At 44.4% G+C, this 18,030-nt stretch overlaps 1 protein-coding gene and 1 long non-coding RNA gene across 2 annotated transcripts; both read right to left on the bottom strand.

The window, feature by feature from the left end:
* Nucleotides 1–380: 380 nt before the first annotated feature.
* Nucleotides 381–8,605, bottom strand: LYG1 (lysozyme g1). Its single transcript, XM_027554372.1, is given in 6 exon segments — nt 381–768; nt 961–1,092; nt 2,848–2,854; nt 3,640–3,827; nt 4,702–4,863; nt 8,569–8,605. Coding segments are annotated over 6 exon segments (705 nt in total). The 3' UTR covers nt 381–589.
* A 414-nt stretch (nt 8,606–9,019) lies between these two features.
* Nucleotides 9,020–17,926, bottom strand: LOC113900959. Its single transcript, XR_003513266.1, has 3 exons — nt 17,573–17,926; nt 9,614–9,680; nt 9,020–9,149 (listed from the first exon to the last, which is right to left on the bottom strand). It is a non-coding gene; the product is annotated as an uncharacterized LOC113900959 (long non-coding RNA).
* Nucleotides 17,927–18,030: the final 104 nt, after the last annotated feature.

The following is an 18,030-nucleotide window of genomic DNA, read 5'->3' on the forward strand; positions in this document are numbered from 1 at the left end:
GGCAAAGTGATGTCTTTGGTTTTTAGTACACTGTCTAGGTTGTGTTCCAAATGTTGCATAGGACTTGGACTAAAAAAAAAAAAGTCATTTATCTGGAATTCAAATTTAACTGGAATCTAGTATTTTTATTTCCTAATCCAGCAATGCAAGCCAATGAGGTACAGGAAGCATTTCATGGAAATCCACATCACAACTCATGCATATACACATGTATATGTGTGCATATATGCTCAGTCACGTGCAACTCCTTGCAACCCCATGGACCGTAGCCTGCCAGGTTCCTCTGTCCATGAGAATTCCCAGACAAGAATACTAGAGTGGATTGCCATTTCCTTCTCCAGGGGATCTTCCCAACCCAAGGACCAAACCCATGTCTGCTGTGTCTTGGCAGGAGATTCTTGGCAGGTAGATTCTTTCCCACTGAGCCACCTGGGAAGCCCAATAAAAATACCTTTAAAGAGACACAGCCCTTTATTTACACACACATCAGACCACAAAATGCAGGTAATAATTCTTTAATGTGACTCACGTTATTTTGATGACATTCAGGCAAACTCAGATTCACAGTTATTGGCCTCATTGGCTACTTTTATTTGTGTAACGGCTGAGTCTGGCTACATGATAGGGATCTTGGGTTTGAGCTGAAGTTTTCGAAGCCTTGTCTCTTGAAGTACTTGGCTCGTGCAAGGACATCGTTGCAGAAGTCACAGCTCAGGTCCTGGCTGCTTTGGATGTAGCCAGGACCTCCCGTGTAGGCACAGAGTCCACCTAGAATTTGTGACGGTAGTTAATGCAGACCCCACAGCTCCTCACGTGGCAGGGTGCTCAGCAGTTAACTCAAATTCTCTTTCTGAGTTATTTTTCAGGAGGCAACTGGGGTTTGAGGGATTCGGATGCAACATATTACATTGCATTCCTGTTAATTTCACGCTGGGAAACCAACCCATGGGGAACACGCACCTCTCAGGTACTGGTCAGGGGTCTAGATTGGGAACCTCCTCTGGGTTTCTTTGCTTCTTACAGTCAGGACTTCAGTCAGTCGGGAAACCTGGGCCTCACTGATCCAGGATGTGGGACATAAAGACCAGGGTCCTGCAGGAAGAGGGGCAGTGGGTCTCACGGCTTCCTGGGATCAAGGCTATTTTTCATTTCCCTTCTTTTTCTCTCTTCCTCCTTTGGCAGAACCATTGCCACCTTCGATCTCCCCAAGGGGAAATAGTAAAGCTACAAGTCGGGGCAAGAGCCTCGGGGTAGTGGTGACGGGGACACAGCTGGAAACCAGAGGTGCCACAGTGTAGGGACCAGTCTGATGCCCTCCTCCCATGCTGCAAACAACTCCCCCCACCCCCAGCAGGTTAGAAAGGGGCTTTTCTGTCTGTACTCGTAACTCTTCTTCCAGATATTTGAACGTCTGAAGCTATTTCTGACTTTTCTTAGACATCATGTGCGTCTCACCATACTCAGGAGAAATGTCTGACTCTGGGGAGTTATTTCTTCATCTTCAAAGGAGATGGCGCATCCTTTTCCCCAGGAATGAGATTTTAGAAAGAAGGCAGAACAGGGCAGGGGAAATGACGCAGGTGATAACATCACTAATGCTGTCCTCGGTCCCAGTTCTGCATTTTCCAGCTCCCAGGTGACTTTGCAGCAATGACTCTGTCCTTGCAAATCCACTTGCTAACTTGTAGAGGATGGATAACTTGTCTTCCCCGACCCCCTCCAACCCCTTCTGGGTGAGTCCCCAGATCAAAAGAAGATAAAGTATTTGAAAGGACCTTTAAACTGTCAAGTATCACATACTTTGGGTAGCCTGTTTAAAGGTTGTTGAGGAATATGTTTTCCTGAAAGCTTAAATTATGACTGCAATACTTAAAGGTTTCTCAACAACTAAAACAATAATGTGAAATACAGAGGAAAAAGCTTCATTGTCATCTTTGCCATCCCAGTTCCCCCAGCACGGAGTTAATTTAACAGTGGAATTCAACAATTCCCTGAAAGGTTCTATCTGGTTGTAAGTGATACTGGTCAGAATTAGCACAAAAATGAAATCAATCTTCACAACTAAGAATTGTGTAGACAGAAGACAAGGGAAAGACAAATTCAATATTTGTTGAGAATCCACCAAATATCAACTACTTTTTCACATTGTTTCATTGAATCCTCATAATGATTCTCTGAGATTGCATTTTGTCTATGAGGAAACTGAGATCCAGGGGGAGTAAGTGATTTATCCAAGGTCACATGGTTACAACACAACAGAGCAAGAACTCAGTCTGTGGTCTCTCTCGTGTACCATCACCTTATTGGAAATCCAGAATAGGGTATGGTTGAAGAAACTATGGTTCTAAGCAAGGCAGAAGTGCTGGTCCCATCTCTCAGGCAGGGCTGGGCTCTTCCAGCTCCAGGGAGCACCTTTCACTCTGTATTCTGTGAAACTGTGATCCAGGGAAGCCATCAGCAACTATACATGTGAAGGAAATAAAAAGAGGGGAGGACTTCCCTGGTGATCTTGTTGTTCAGTCACTAAGTCATATCTTTGTGACCCCATAGAGCAGCACGCCAGGCTTTCTTCTCCTTCACCATGTCCCAGAGCTTGCTCAAACTCATGTCCATTGAGTCAGTGATACCATCCAACCATTTCATCCTCTGCCACCCACTTCTTTGTCTCTTCTCAGTCTTTCCCAGCATCAGTCTTTCCCAGCATCAGTCTTTCCCAATGAGTTGGCTCTTCGAATTAGGTGGCCAAAGTATTGGAGCTCCAGCTTCAGCATCAGTCCTTCCAATGAATGTGTGTGTTAGTCGCTCATTCATGTCTGACTCTTTGCAGTCCCATGGACTGTAGCCCACCAGGCTCCTCTGTCGATGGAATTCTCCAGGGAAGAATACTGGAGCATGTTGCCATTTCCTTCTCCAGGGAATCTTCCTGATCGAGGGATTGAACCCAGGTCTCCTGCATTGCAGGCAGAGTCTTTAACATCTGAGCTACAGGAAAGTCCCATTGAATATTCAGGGTTAATTTCCTTTAGGAATGACTGGTTTGATCTCCTTGCTATCCAAGGGTCTCTCAAGAGTCTTCTCCAGAACCACAGTTTGAAAGCATCAATTCTTTGGCTCTCTGCATTCTTTATGGTCCAACTCTTACATTCATCCGTGACTACTGGAAAAACCGTAGCTTTGACTATACAGACCTTTGTCAGTAAAGTGATGCCTCTGTTTTTTAATATGCCATCTAGGTTTGTCATAGCTTTTCTTTCAGGGAGCAAGCATCTTTTAATTTCATGGCTACAGTCACCATCTGCATTGATTTTGCAGCCCAAGGGAATAAAGTCTGTCACTGTTTCCATTGTTTCCCCATCTATTTGCCATGAAGTGATGGGACCAGACACCATGATCTTAGTTTTTTGAATGTTGAATTTTTTGAATGTTGAATTCCCTGGTGATCCAGTGGCTAAGACTCCATGCTCCCAATGCAAGGAACCCAGATTCAATCTCTGGTCAGGGAACTTGATCCCACATGCTGCAACTAAGACCCAGCACAGCCATATAAATAAATATTTTCTTTAAAAATTAACAAATGTGAAGGAACCCCTTGGGTTGTAAGAAGTGACATATGAGATATCATGACTGATGGCAGGTTACCTGTACCACCCTGACTCCATCACCCACACCGTCCACATTGGCCAGGATGTTGCTGCCATGAGACTGCCTGGACAAGACACCAGCGATCACAGCAGGGTCCAGGCAGTACTTCTGGCCAATAGTACATATGATATATCTCAGGAGGGACGGCATGTCAATTTCAGCCAGCCTTTCAGAAGCATGAACTCCTACAGCAAACATAGAAGGAAGGAGGCATGTTGAGGTGACTTGTGCTGAAACAGGAACTCAAGAGGAGAGAGAAAATACACTCCAGGGACCCGGGCAGTGGTCTAAGACTGAGAAGTCCAAGTTTGGGTCTGAAATCCCTGATGGCCATTCCTAGACCTGAGATTGTAATTCTCTTCCTTTGAACTTGAGTCACTATGCCCAGAGAAGTGGCATTTGTGCTCCTCAGCTGGGCTCTCAGGGGCTGCTCTGGCCCACCTGGGAAATTCCACAGGCACCATTGGCCCCTAAGCATCCCAGAGGGACCCAGGAAAACCAGCTCCCATACACACAGAATGTGAGAGAGAAGTTCTCCCAACCCTTCAAGGAGTCCTCGGAGAGTTTCCCTGACAGATACGCTCACTCCTGCCCACCTTTCTACCCTAAAATGACACCCAGAAAGCATGTGAGCTTAAACTTTTAAGAAATAATGAGAAATGACAAAAGAAGATCTATACTAGTTTACCGGCTAGTCTATTTTACTGGTTTCACAAGCACTCTCATCCACCTTACAGTAGGTGCTATACTTCCAGGGGACACTCACGAGAACTGAATGACTTGCTGAAGCCCCAGAACCAAGACACTCAGACAAGCTCTGTGGACCCCACATCTAGTACCCTCTTCACCACTCCGGCAGGCGGGGCTGTGGGAGGCAGCAGGGACCTGAAGGATATGCCAAAAGGATCAGCACTGTGGGAAAGGACAGAGAGGCGTAGGGTGGCCTCCTGAGGGAAGCGTCAGAGCCCTGTGGAAGACACCCTTGCTGAAAGGAGTCACCTTCTGAGAGAAAGAGGAAGAAGAGGAGGAAGGCAGGGTGGACACAAAGATGATGAATACTGCAGAGGCTCAGGCCTTGACGCCTTCCGATGCCACAAGATGCCCCAGGGGTGTGGAGGGCCCGGATGTCTCCACAGCATCCCCAACTGCTGCTTTCCGATGAAGCTACAAATGGAGCAAGCGCCAGTCTGAGACACTGGACTAGGAGTTCTAATCCTACTTCTGTCCATTACGAAGTGATATTAACAAAAATAACCGAACAAAAATCAGTGATAGTGGAAATCACGCAGCCATGGAAAGCATTCTGAAATTTACAGTATGGCGACTAAGTGATTACAGAAACTAGTGTCTCACCTCTTCTCCCATGGACTTGGGGAACAGTTGGAGTTATAGGCCTCACACCTCTGGAGCTGAACAGTGCTGCTGGGTGGGTATCTTGGAATCAGAGCAGAGATCCTGCGTTCCCATAAGCTAGGCCTCATCTTGTGTCTTAGGTGAGCCCTCAGCTTCTCCCTCATACTCCTAACTCTGTAGTCTGGGGAGATACTTGTGCTTGCTCTGGAGAAACACACAGTGTGAAGCCTGATCTCCCTGAGAGCTCAACCCAGAGTCAAAGTGAAGGCACAGCTGGCAAACTGGACTCCAAGTTGGCTTCCCCTACTCTAGGGCACACTTCTAGGTGGGAGCCTAAGACAGAAAAGAGGGGAGGATTCATTGTGAGGTCCAGGACCAGGTCTCTGCAGCAGGCTTCCTCTTCCTTCTTCTTCCCTTTCCTCTCTTTGCCCTTCCGTCTCTAACTCCCATTCTAGTCACTGAAGGGGCAAGCATTCCCTAGAATTTATAGTTCATATCAGGAGGGCACATGAGCCAGCAACAAGTTACCTACAGAGAGCAGGAGACTGCCTCTTGACAGAATCATCTCACTGCTATCAGCTTGTAAGGACCTCGCATTAGATTACTCTTTTTTATTTATTTCGTCTTTGACTAAATTGGATTATGTCATCAAATCTTCATGATATGCAGGTTTTGGGAAGTATATCTGTTGCACATCATCGTCTGTGTACTGTAGGTTTGTGTGCTAAGTCACTCAGTCATGTAGTCAGGCCTGTAGCCTGCCAGGCTCCTCTGTCCATGGGATTCTCCAGGCAAGAACACTGGGGTGGCTTGGTCTTCCTCCAGGGGATCTTCCCAACCCAGGGATTGAACCTGTGTCTCTTACGTTTCCTGCATTGGCTGACGGGTTCTTTACCACTAGCACCACCTGGGAAACCCGTTGTAGGTTTATGTAAATGCATTTTAAAATTCTGTTTTCTTATTAAGAACTTCATGGGGTTGACATATGAAAATACAGGTATTTTAGAATAAATACTACTTTAAAAACTTTCAATGAGCAACCTAAGAGAAATGAGGAAATGAAGTGACTTGATGTTTTATGAGTGTACTAAAAATTAAATAAGCCAACATTTTCTTGTTTATTTTTTAATCAGTGTACTTTTATCTTTATAATTGGTGACAAATACCCTTAATAGTAGTTGGTTGTGCTACTCATTATTCCTTGCCCTGTAGCCTCTTTCTAGTCACATTATATGATACGCTCCCCAAAATTCCTTTTGTTTCTCTTGTAACAGTCTTTATTTTAAAGTCTATTTTGTCTGATGTGAATATTGCTACTCCAGCTTTCTTTTGATTTTCATTTTCATGGAATACCTTTTTTCATCCTCTCAGTTTCAGTCTGTATGTTTTCCTAGATCTGAAGCGAATCACTTGTAGATAACATCTGTATGGATCTTGTGTTTGTATTCATTCACCCAGTCTGTGTCTTTCGGTTGGAGCATTTAATCTATTTATGTTAAAGGTAATTATCAATACGTAGGGCTTCTCTGGTGGCTCAGTGATAAAATAATCCACCTGCAATGCAGGAGATGTGTGTCTGTGGGTTCGACCCTGGGTCAGGAAGATCCCCTGGAGAAGGAAATGGTGACTCACTCCAGTATTCTTGCTTGGAGAATCCCATGGACAGAAGAGCCTGGCAGGCTGCAGTCGATGGGGTTGCAAGAGTTGGACACGACTTAGCTGCTGAACCACCACCACCACCATGTTCTTACTACCATTTTGTTAATTGTTTTGGATTTGTTTCTGTAGCTCCTTTTTGTTCCCTTCCTCTTTTGTTCTCTTCTACTGTGATGTTATGTTTAGATCCCTTTTTCTTTTGTGTGTGCGTACCTACTGTGGATTTTTGGTTTGCAGTTACCATGAGATTTCGATATAGCAGTATATAAACAAGATTGTTTTAAGTTGCTGTCTTCTAATTTCAGATGCATTTCCAACATCCTGCATATGTGCACTCCTTTTCTCACACTTGCTGGTTCTGATATCATATTTGTGTACAGGTGATTTCCTACCTTTACTGTGTGTTTGCCTTTACAGGTGAGCTTTTCTATTTGTAATTTGTTTTTCTAGTTGTGGCCTTCTCTTCTCCACCTAGAGAAGTTCTTTTAGGATTTGTTGCAAAGTTGGTCTGATGGTGCCAAATTCTCTTGTCTGTAAAGCTTTTGATTTCTTAGTTTGATCTGAATGAGAGCCTTGCTGGGTAGAGTATTCTTGGTTGTAGTTTCTTCCCTGTCATCACTTTAAATATATCATGCCTTTCTAGCCTGCAGAGTTTCTGCTGAGAAATCAGCTGATAATCTTATGCAAGTTCCCTTGTACATTATTACTACTCCCTTGTTGCTTTTAGTATTTTTTCTTTGTCTTTAATTTTTGTCAGTTTGATTACTATATGTCAGCAGCATATTCCTCCATAGACTCTGCTATTGCTGGACTTGGGTTACTGCTTCCTTTCCCATGTTAGGAAAGTTTTCAGCTATTGTCTCTTTAAATATTTTCTCAGGTCCTTTCTCTTGCTCTCTCTTCTCTTTTTAGGACCCCAATAATGTGAATGTTGGTGCATTAAATGTTTCCACAGAGATCTCTTAGACAGTTCTCATTTCTTTTCATTCTTTTTTCTTTATTCTGTTCTGCAGTGGTGATTTCCACCATTCTGCCTTCCAGCTCATTTATCTCTTCTTCTGCCTCAGTTATTCTGCTATTGATTCCTTCTAGTGTATTTTTCATTTCAGTTATTGCACTGTTCACCTCTGTTCGCTCTTTATTTCTTCTAGGTCTTTATTAAATATTTCTTGTATCTTCTTGATCTGTGCCTCCATTGTTTTTCTAAGGTCTTGGGTCATCTTTCTTATCATTACTGTGAATTACTTTTCAGGTAGATTGCCTCTTTCCACTCACTCAACTTCAGTTGTTCTCCTGGGGCTTTGTCTTGTTCCTTCGTCTGGAACATACTCCTCTGCTCTCTGATTTTGTCTAACTTTCTGTGATCGTGGTTTCTGATGCGTGGGCTGCAGGAATGTAGTTCCTGTCGTCTGCCCCCTGGTGGATGAGGCTAAGAGGCTTGTGCAGGCTTCCTGGTGGGAGGGACGGGAACCTGCCCACTGGTGGGTGGAATTGGGTCTTGTCTTTCTGGTGGTGGACAGGGATGTGTCAGGGAGTATAGTTTGTTGGACAGCTGTGTGCTCAGGACAACTTTAAGCAGCCTGTCTGCTGATGCGTGGAGCTGTGTTCCCACTCTGTTGGTTGTTTGGCTTGAGACATCCCAGAATTGGAGCCGACCACCTGTTGGGTGGGGCCAGGTCCAAGAGGGCTCATACCAAGGACTGCGGCCACCAGTGTCCTTGTCTTCACAGTGAGCCGCTCCCCCTACCTCCACAGGCGACCATCCAGCATTAGCAGGTGAGTCTGACCCCATCTCTGATGAGGTCACTGCATTTTACCCTGATGCCTGGTGTGCACGAGACCTTATGTACCGTCTCCAAGAGTGGAGTTTCAGTTTTCCCCAGTCCTATGGAATTCCTGCAATCAAACCCCACTGACCTTCAAAGGCAAATTCACCGGGGGTTCCTCCTCCCATTGCCAGACTCCCAAGCTGGGGACCCTGACATGGGCTCAGAATTTTCATTCCGGGTGAGAGAACTTTGGTGGCATGATTCTTTTCCAGTTTGTGGGTCACCCACCTGGCATGTATGGGATTTGATTTTATCAGATTATGCCCCCCACCATCTCACTGTGGCTCCTTCTTTGTCTTTGGATGTAGGATAGCTTTTTTGATAGGTTCTAGCATTTTCTGTTGATGCCTGTTCTCCAATTAGTCGTGATTTTGGTGTTTCCATAAGAAGAGGCGAGCTCACATCCTTCTATTCCACCATCTGTCTCCTCTTCCCTAGTTTCTTATAGTCCCAAAATTCCTTGTAAAATTTTTTTTTTTAATTTCTTGAATTGGTGGGTCAAGAAAGAAAGGAATAAATGTAAAGCTGGCCCCATTTGAGAAATTTTTAAATTTCAGGTCTAGGAAAAAAAAAATGCGTCTCTTAAGATACTATGCTTCCTCTTTTTCTTTGTCAAAAAACATGACCTTTTCCTCTTTGCCCCAGTTGCAAGGAACCTTAGGACCAAATCTGAAATTCAAGCATAGCAACAATGTCAGCCTCCGTGGTTAACTGAATCACATCTCCTTGATCCCCAAAATGCTCGTTTTCTATTGAATTACATTAGTTTTACAGTGATAAATCACCTTAATCCTTCTGTAGAAATATATGGCCTATTAATAAATTCAGTAAGTACTTTTGGTGAAAGAATTTTTATAGAGGAACAGTGAGCATTGTTCAATGGTATAGATTTAAAGTCTGGCCTCAAGCAATGCTGCTGTAGGCCCACCCCTCGTTCTGGAGAACTCCCTTCTTTTGTGAGGCATCTGGGAAGAGAGTGTGGATGGCTCACCAACCCCAGGATTTGTTGAACAGCTTGGGGGAAAAAATGCAGATTTTTTTCGACTGCAGTTTTAAGTATCAGAAATACCACTGTATTCCCATGCTTATCTTTCCCATCTCCAAGGTCATCTGGGAAAATGAAGCACACTCACCTGTAAGGACAAGGAGGCCCAGAAGCAGCCACAGCACAGACATATCAGTGACTTGGCACCACAGATCCTGAAATGATTTTTAAATAGAAAATAGCTTGAGGATGTGAAATATCAATTGTCATCATCACACTATGTACTGTTTCTATGGAAAGGTGTGAAAAGAATGAAGTGTCCCTTCAGACCATGTCCCTATGTCTGAATAAGAAAATTAATTATTGGAATCAGAATGAAATAAGTTGAACTGGGACATGTGCTCCATCTGTCCTTTTAATTAAAAGTTATGAGACTGCTGCTCAGCCTACAGAGACTCAACAGACTGTCAAGCTACAGAATACTGATTCTTTCAAGAAACCAAGAAACTCTGGTTCTCAACATGGAGAAACATGGTGACCTGACTACAGATCTTGAAAAGGAAGTTTCTGATGTTTGTGCCTTATCCTAGTAGCCTCCTCATTTCAAAATATAATTACCAAAAGGAGAGTTTTATATTAGTATTTCACTTACTTGGGGTCTTTTTCCTTTAGGTTAGAGGAAAGGTTACACTTTCCTCAGTGCCTTGCTGTAGTCTTTGCTATAAGAAGGATCTGACTGTTCATTGCAGCACTATTTAGGATAACTAGGACATGGAAGCAACCTAGATATCCATCGACAGATGGATGGATAAAGATGTGGTACATATACACAATGCAATCTTACTGAGCTATAAAAAGGAATGCATTTGAGTCAGTTCTGATGAGGTGGATGAACCTAGAGCCTATTATACAGAGTGAAGTCAGAAAGAGAAAAACAATATTTTATGTTAATGCACATATGTGGAGTCTAGAAAGATAGTACTGATGATCCTACTTTCAGGGCAGCAAAGGAGACACATACATAAAGAACAGACTTGGAAACAGTGGGAGAAGGAGAGGGTGGAATGATCTGAGAGAATAGCATTTTACATATGCATTACCATATGTAAAATAGATAGCCAGTGGGAATTTGCTGTATGATGCAGGGAACCCAGAACCAGTGCTCTGTAACAACCTAGAGGGGTGGGATGGAGAGGAAGGTGGGAGGGATGTTCAAGAGGGAAGAGCATATGTATACCTATGGCTGATTCATGTTGATGTATGGCATAAGCCATGATAATATTGTAAAGTAATTATCCTCTAATTAAAAAAGAAAAATAAAGAAGGAGCTGGAAGACATTCCCACTCCTCTAAGCCCATAGCCTGCGCATCTCAGACCCTTTTGGTCACCTTGAGTCATGTTCCTTGTTCTCCGTCTGCCTAGGCAAGAACAGACCTGGGCCAGAGCCTGGGGATACCAATAAACAGGCTATTTCCGCCAGCAAGGTTAAACCCCTGTGAAGTCAGGTCATGATCAAGGTCCGGGATTGAACTCAGAGTGGGCTCGGCAGACAAGAGATCAGACAACTGGTCACCATTGACCACTTGCTCTCAAGTTCATTCTCATCCCAATCATTATTCTAATCATCTTCCTCATGTATAAAGAGCCCTGGTTCCCCTAGTAGCTACTAAATGAATTCACAAATGCCACCCAGGACAACTTGCTGGTGACTCCAGGGAATGCCTGAAGAGCCAGCCACCTGCCCCAAAGCCTCCACCTTCCACCAACCCCTCCCACTGCAAGCTCCTCCCAGCATCTCCTTTGGTCAGCTGAGCTTGGCTACCATCATTTTGAATTATTACTATCATTACTAGTAGACTGTGAGTATAAATATGTACTCAGCAATTTTGTAATGCTCTTTTCATCTTTTTTGTTTGAAAGTTAGTCTTTTGGGCAGTTCCTTCTAAACACCCAGGAAGAGAATATGTCCCAAGATGAAGAAGAGGTATTAAGAAAGTTATTTGAACAAACAAAAAGCCATGCTTTTCATGTTTCTTCCCTACAATATCAAGATGGTCTATTTGATTTCCCTTAGTTGAGCAGAAAATGTCGTGCTCAGTCCAAAACACCAGAAAGATACAGGAACTTGGAATCGTAGCTGTGTCTGCAGGAACTCTCAGATTCAGTCACCTAACAGGAATCAGCCACTGAGCCCCCAGCACTGAATGAAAGAGGACACTCCAGCCCAGGAAAAAGAATAAAGAGCCATGTAGGTACAGGAAAAGCTCATAGTTTCATGAAAGTGTGTCTTTACAGAGGCTTCTCACCGGCTTTCTGGAAAGGACCCGTCAGAAAAAAGCACTGCTTGCATCCAGTTGCTAAAGCCCGAGTATTTTACTCTTTTTACTGCTTTTCCAAGGAGCAAAGATACTTCTTCTTGGAAACCAAAGTAGAAGAACTTAGCTTTTATTGCAATACGAAAGCTTGTCTCATTTCCCAACTACAGAACTAAATGTCTGTGTTGAGTACTCTCTTGAATGCAAAGAGACTATGTAAACACACATGCCAATGACTTAGGAACACAGAGTCACTTTCTTCTTTTTTTGTTCCAATTATATCAGGAAGGAGCGAGAAGTGACAATGAGATGTCAGCACAGCATAGTGAAGCAACCCAAGCTCTGTGACCCAACTTTCCAGGTGCCAAAAAGTAGTCTGTGCTCAGAAAAGAGTGTTGAGGCCTCACTGGGAGTGTATGTGAGGACTGTCCACAGGTCGCCCAGCACTGATCTGGTCACACCCTGTGGCTTCCACCACTTGGAACCACTATCAAAGTGTCAGGTCATTTGTGATGCCAAGCATGGCAACCCTCTTCTCCCTTCCTGAAAGCAAAACAGTGACAGACAGCATGAGGGTGTCAAACTGGGGAGTGCCCTGGAAACTGACAACCTCAACACCCCTGGGGGTCAGGTTAGGTCCTGTGGCCTTCCCTCACCCTCCCTCCACTGAGCACTTTGTAATTCTTAAAGCAGGTTTAGATCTGTAAGGCATCATAGACCATTTCCTCCTCAGTTAAACAATGTTTCTTGAAAAAGTGGAAATAAAGGTCTTTGCACTTCTCTCACCAGAGAGCCCTCATCTATTTTCCACAAATGTTCTCCCAGATTTTCCCCATAAATCTTGAACACAGGCATCCCAGGTCTTTGGGGCCTTCCAACCTGCCTGGAAAAGGTGCCATGTTAACATTCTAAGGTGCTGGGAGATGGAGGTGGCCCTGCCCCATTGTGCCCCACCCCATTGGTCCTGGAGGGATTGAGAACTTCTCTATACACCCTGGCCCTGGCTTTAATGCTGACTCGGGTCTCTTGCTTACTGACAGGCCTTTCTACCGATAGCAGCATCATGTCTTACCATCTCCTCTTTCCCTCCCTCCTCGCACACTCCCTCACATTTCCCACAGACTGCTATGTACCAACAGGCCTTAAAATTAAGATAACAGCAATGACAGTCACACATAGAGAATGTTTCTGCCATTAGGACCACGTTTTCTCAAGTCAAACATAAGCCGCTTTCTAAGCTCATTTTTTGCAGAGTTGCATTTTGGCATGCTCTGTGAAAATATGTATTTAGTGAATTTGGACTGGTGAGCAAGGAACCAGCCTGGAAGGCTCAAGCTCTTTTCACTCTCTGCAGGCAAATCCTTTCCTGGTCGATAGAAATCTAGGAGGGAGTTCTTTCTCTCCCTTTGGCCCTCGTGCCTGCTTTCCTCATTTTCCCTATCTGGGATTTCCAGAGTTGAGAACTCCAGGAAGTTTCTCTCCCAGTGCTGAGGATTGTCCCAGGAATATCCCATGCTAGTTTTTTTTTTTTTTTTTTTTTTCGCTACACCACGCAGCGTGCAGGATCTTAGTTCCCCACCCAGGGGTCGAATCCACTTCCCCTGCAGTGGAAGCATGAAGTCTTAACCACTGGACCACCAGGGAAGTCTTAAGGAATATCCTATTCTGAACAACAATCAAGTCCAATAGATTGTGGTCTCTCTTCCACCCAAGACTCTTCAAGCCTGTCCAGTCTTTGACTCTTGGACATTGCCAAGTTTATGGTGTTAGACTTGTTGGCCTTCGATCTTTCACAGCCTCCAGAGAAGACAGGAGTTTGTTATAGCAGCCTCACTTAAGGTGGGTGGGGTTACATCTGGAAAAATACAAACAGCTCTGTCTTTTGGCTTTGAATCCACAAAAGAAGACATCCCACTTGGCCCACCACAGTTCCTGTTGAATGCACACGTATTTCTGCTCTCCATTTTTTTCTCTTGCCCATGGTCCCTTCCCTGGTGGCTCAGCAGCAAAGAATCCACCTGCCAATACAGGAGATGCAGGTTTGGTCTCTGGTCTGGAAAGATCCCCTGGAGTAGGAAATGCCACCCAACTCCAGTATTCTTGCCTGGGAGATCCTATGGACAGAAAATCCTGGTGGACTACAGTCCATGGGGTCGCAAAAAAGTTGGACAGAACTTAGCAACTAAACAACAACAAATCCAAAAGTAACTATTAATACATTTTTAAATTAAAAGAAACCTAAACATGTGTAAGTATTATTTAAAAAATCATTCTATCATCTATATAATCTTTTACAGCTTGGGTTTTCCTTGCAAGATTCTTGAGTTTTCTCTGACTCCAGCTTTTCTTATTTACTTAGCAGCAGACTCACAATCATTATCAGTTTATCAGTTTTTCATACAAAATAGGCCTGAGCAGGGTTCCACCACTCACCTGTCTTCAGTGAGCTCTTGTTCCTAGAGCCCATCAGCCCATCTCCCCTTATATAGAGTCCCTGGCCTGCTTCCTTTTTCCAAAAGTGTTGACTTCATCCTCTTGGGAAGAGAGTTATGGCTAAGTCTTACAAATTATAGTAATCATCAAAATAATTATCGAGACTTTGAACTTATACAGGGCCTTTTATTCAGGAATGTTCTGACATTTGGTAAACATTAGTCAATTAGTTTCTGACCACACCTAAGAGGGCAGATCCTAGTTCTATTCACTTTGACACTTTCAGGTCCTACGTACGTGGGTGCTCAGTATGTCTGACTCTTTTGCGACCCTATGGACTTTGGCCCACCAGACTCCTCTGTCCATGGAATTCTGCAGGCAAGAATACTGGAGTGGGCTGCCTTTCCTTCTCCAGGGGACCTTCCTAACCCAGTGATCAAACCCACGCCTCCCATGTCTCCTGCATTGCAGGTGGATGCTTTACTGCTGAGCTATCGGGAAAGCCCCTTCAGATCTTATGCTTGTTTTTATTTTCACTAATTTCTAGGAATGGGGTCAGGTAAGAGAAGGAAGTAAGGAAGGAAAGAAGGAAGAAGGAAGAAAGGGAGGGAGGAATTGAATTGAATTTAGAGTATTAGAAACTCTTATTTTTGGTTTGTATTTTAGGCAACAAGAGCCACGCCTTAGGTTGAATGATGCTCTTTTGTACTCATCTGATACCTACAATTTGTTCCTAAATGTCTACCCCAATAAATACTTCAAGAGGGTTTATATTAAGTTTCAAAGAAAGACTCTTTGCCCCAGATTGTGCAAAGGATGAATTTTATAATTAAAAGAGGGCGCCTCCCGCATCACCATGCCCTATGCCCCATTTCTACTGAATGGCTTGATTGCCACCAAACAGCCCCACTGTTTGCTCTGCGCCTATGGACAAGCTCCTCCTGCTGGTGGAAACACCCCTGGGGACCGGATCGGTGTCTCCCTAGTCTACAATCCCAGCACCTAACAGCCTGCCCTGCACCTATGAGATGCTCGACCCACGGAATAAGTGGCTTGCTCTTTGGCTGACTTGCTGATAGTGTGTCTCCTCTGCATCCCCTGCCTTTTCTCCAGGCCCTGCTCTGCCACAACTGGAGTGTTGGCTCCATGAGAGCAGTGAGCTTGGCCACTTCATTCATGCTGCATCCTCAGGCTCCAGATCAGAGCCTGGCACACTGTGAGTGTGTGTTCGGTAAATACTTGCTGAATCAGTCAGTGCGGAAAGAGTTCCTTCCGTCTCACCCAGGCTCCAACCCCACATCCTATCTTGGGTTCCATTTTGCCTGGAGGATATTTCAGCCTGAAAACAACTTGAGAGCAAAGCCTGGGTCTTTTTTTCTGTATTGTCTAAATGGCACCTAAAAGGTATTTGGCAGATGTTGCTGGAATGAATAAAAGAACCAATGGATATTTATGACTTGGGGAAGTCACTGACTCTGTATCTATGACCCAGACTTTAGAGACTGGGATTTCCTGGTTCTCTCCCCAGGGCAGAGATGGTGAGGCTACAAGAGGGCAGGGTCTTCTGACCAAGCATCCAGACCCAGAGACTAGGAGTTTCTGATTTTCACATTTGTGGAGAGGGTGTGAGAATGCTGATCTCCTCTCTGTTGTTGGCAGAGCTGGGATGAAAAGCAGGTAAATAGGGACTTCCCTAGTGATCCAGGGGTTAATACTTCACTTTCCAATGCAAGAAGTGAGATTTCAATCCTGATCAGGGAGCTGAGATCACACATACCTCGTGGCCAAAAAAAACAAAACATAGGACTGAAGCAATATTGTAATAAATTCAATAAAGACTTTAAAAATGGTCCACATCAAGAAAAAACTTTTTTGTAAAAAAGGAGATAAACAACATACCCTATTATAAACCATATCCCTACCAAACCATGGAACCCTCTGTCTTTATTTTGTCTACAAAGGCCTAGCACACACCCATGGCAACTCAAATTCATTAGAATGCCCTGCGCTCATCTGTGAAGGCTTCATGTCCCCAGGGCCCATCGAACCCAGTACTGAAGGCGCATATCAGCGTCTTGGAAGGCTCTCCCCTGGTTCGCAGCCCGCATGTTGCCTGGCAACAGCTCCACGTAAATGATGCCCACTAATGCCCTCAGGCTTTGTTCAGTCTTCAGCAAGTCTCTATGGATGACCTTCCTTTCAAAGGCCTGGCAGACACCCCGTGGGGAAGCTGGGGGAAGTATTGAAAAAATAGCTTGTTGAACTTGCTCTTAAGTGAGATTAAATAGAAACAGCTCAAGATATTCCCTGCCACACTTCTGTAATTCTGACACCAATTCCAATGTATGTGTTTTGTTCTATTCAAGTAGTTTTGTGACACCAGCTGAGTCTTACAATTTAACTCAATTCTGATACTATCTACCTGGAAATCAGACCCCACAGATTAAGGTCTCAGTCCTATAAGACTGCCCTTTGCTCCCACCTCCAACTTCAGAAGCCAGTTGTAAGTTCAGCTTGCACCTGGGCTTCTGACATATTGCTGTAGATCAGAGGTGCCAATGACTTCTCCTTGGGTTCCATTAATTTGCTAGAAGGGTCATAGAACTCAAGAATTTTTTACTTACAAGATCATCAGTTTGTTATAAAAGGTGTAACTCAGGAACAGCCCGATGGGTAAGATACCCTAAGACAAGGGGTGGGGAAGGGATGCAGAGCTCCCCTTGTGCTGGAAACACTCTCCCTGAACTCCACATGCTCACCAGCCCAGAAGCTCTATGACTCCTCTCCTTCTGGGTTTCATTGCAGAGGCAGGATTGATTAAATCACTGGTTATTGGTGACTCAGTTCAATCTTTAGCCCCTCTCCCCTTGGTGGGATTGGAAGTTCCAATCCTCTGATCACTTGATTGATTCCCTGGCAACCAGCCCCCATCCTTGGGGTCTTTCATTAAAATAACAAAAGACAACTTTATGATTCTCATCACTGAGGAAATTCTAAGGGCTTTAAGCTTTAGGGGCTCTGTGTCCAGAAGGGGACAAATGGAGGGGCGGAGCTTGGAACCCAGGTTTAGGCTAAGGGCCAAACCTGTTTTGCCCTAGATGCTGCTCCAGGTGGCATTTTAAATATTTATGCTTATTTATTTGGCTGCACTGTGTCTTCGATCTTCAATCCTCGTTGCAGCTTGCAAACTCAGTTTCGGCATGCGGGATCTAGTTCCCTGACCTGAGTCTTAGCCACTGGACCACAAGGGAAGTCCCCTGGCAGCTCTTCTTTCCCTCCCCTAAGGCTGGTCCCAGACACACGCCTGGGGAGCAGTCTCACAGAATGTACCCCATAATACTGGGTGTGGCGTACTCACTCTGTGGATAGGCTGAAGACGGCTCTCCTGTTTCCATATCCTGAAAGGATCTTTTTCGCTGTTTTAAGAACAAGAAAGAAGCTGATCTGATCTGATGTGCATCTGTAGAATCTTTTTATTCATTTGAAGAGATCCCATGGTCATATAAACCTTGTTATCGCTCTTTCATGCATGCATGCATGCCCAGTCGCTTCAGTCGTGTCCGACTTTTGAGACCCCATGGACTGTAGCCTGTGAGGCTTCTCTGCCGGAGTCCAGCTCCAGCAGCCAGGGATTCAACCTGGCTGAAGGGGTGAGCGGTGTCAGCGACAGAAACTGAGGCAGCCTCTCATTTTACTTGGACTGCCTGTTTATTTCAAGCTTATGATTCTCTTTTATACTTTTACAAAAGCAGTAGGTCAGAGGTTTGATATTTTTAGTTCCCATGGACCCAGATTTATTTTTCTCCAGAAATCACT

Source organism: Bos indicus x Bos taurus, chromosome 11 (genome assembly GCF_003369695.1).
Source record: "Bos indicus x Bos taurus breed Angus x Brahman F1 hybrid chromosome 11, Bos_hybrid_MaternalHap_v2.0, whole genome shotgun sequence".
Lineage (NCBI taxonomy): Eukaryota > Metazoa > Chordata > Mammalia > Artiodactyla > Bovidae > Bos > Bos indicus x Bos taurus.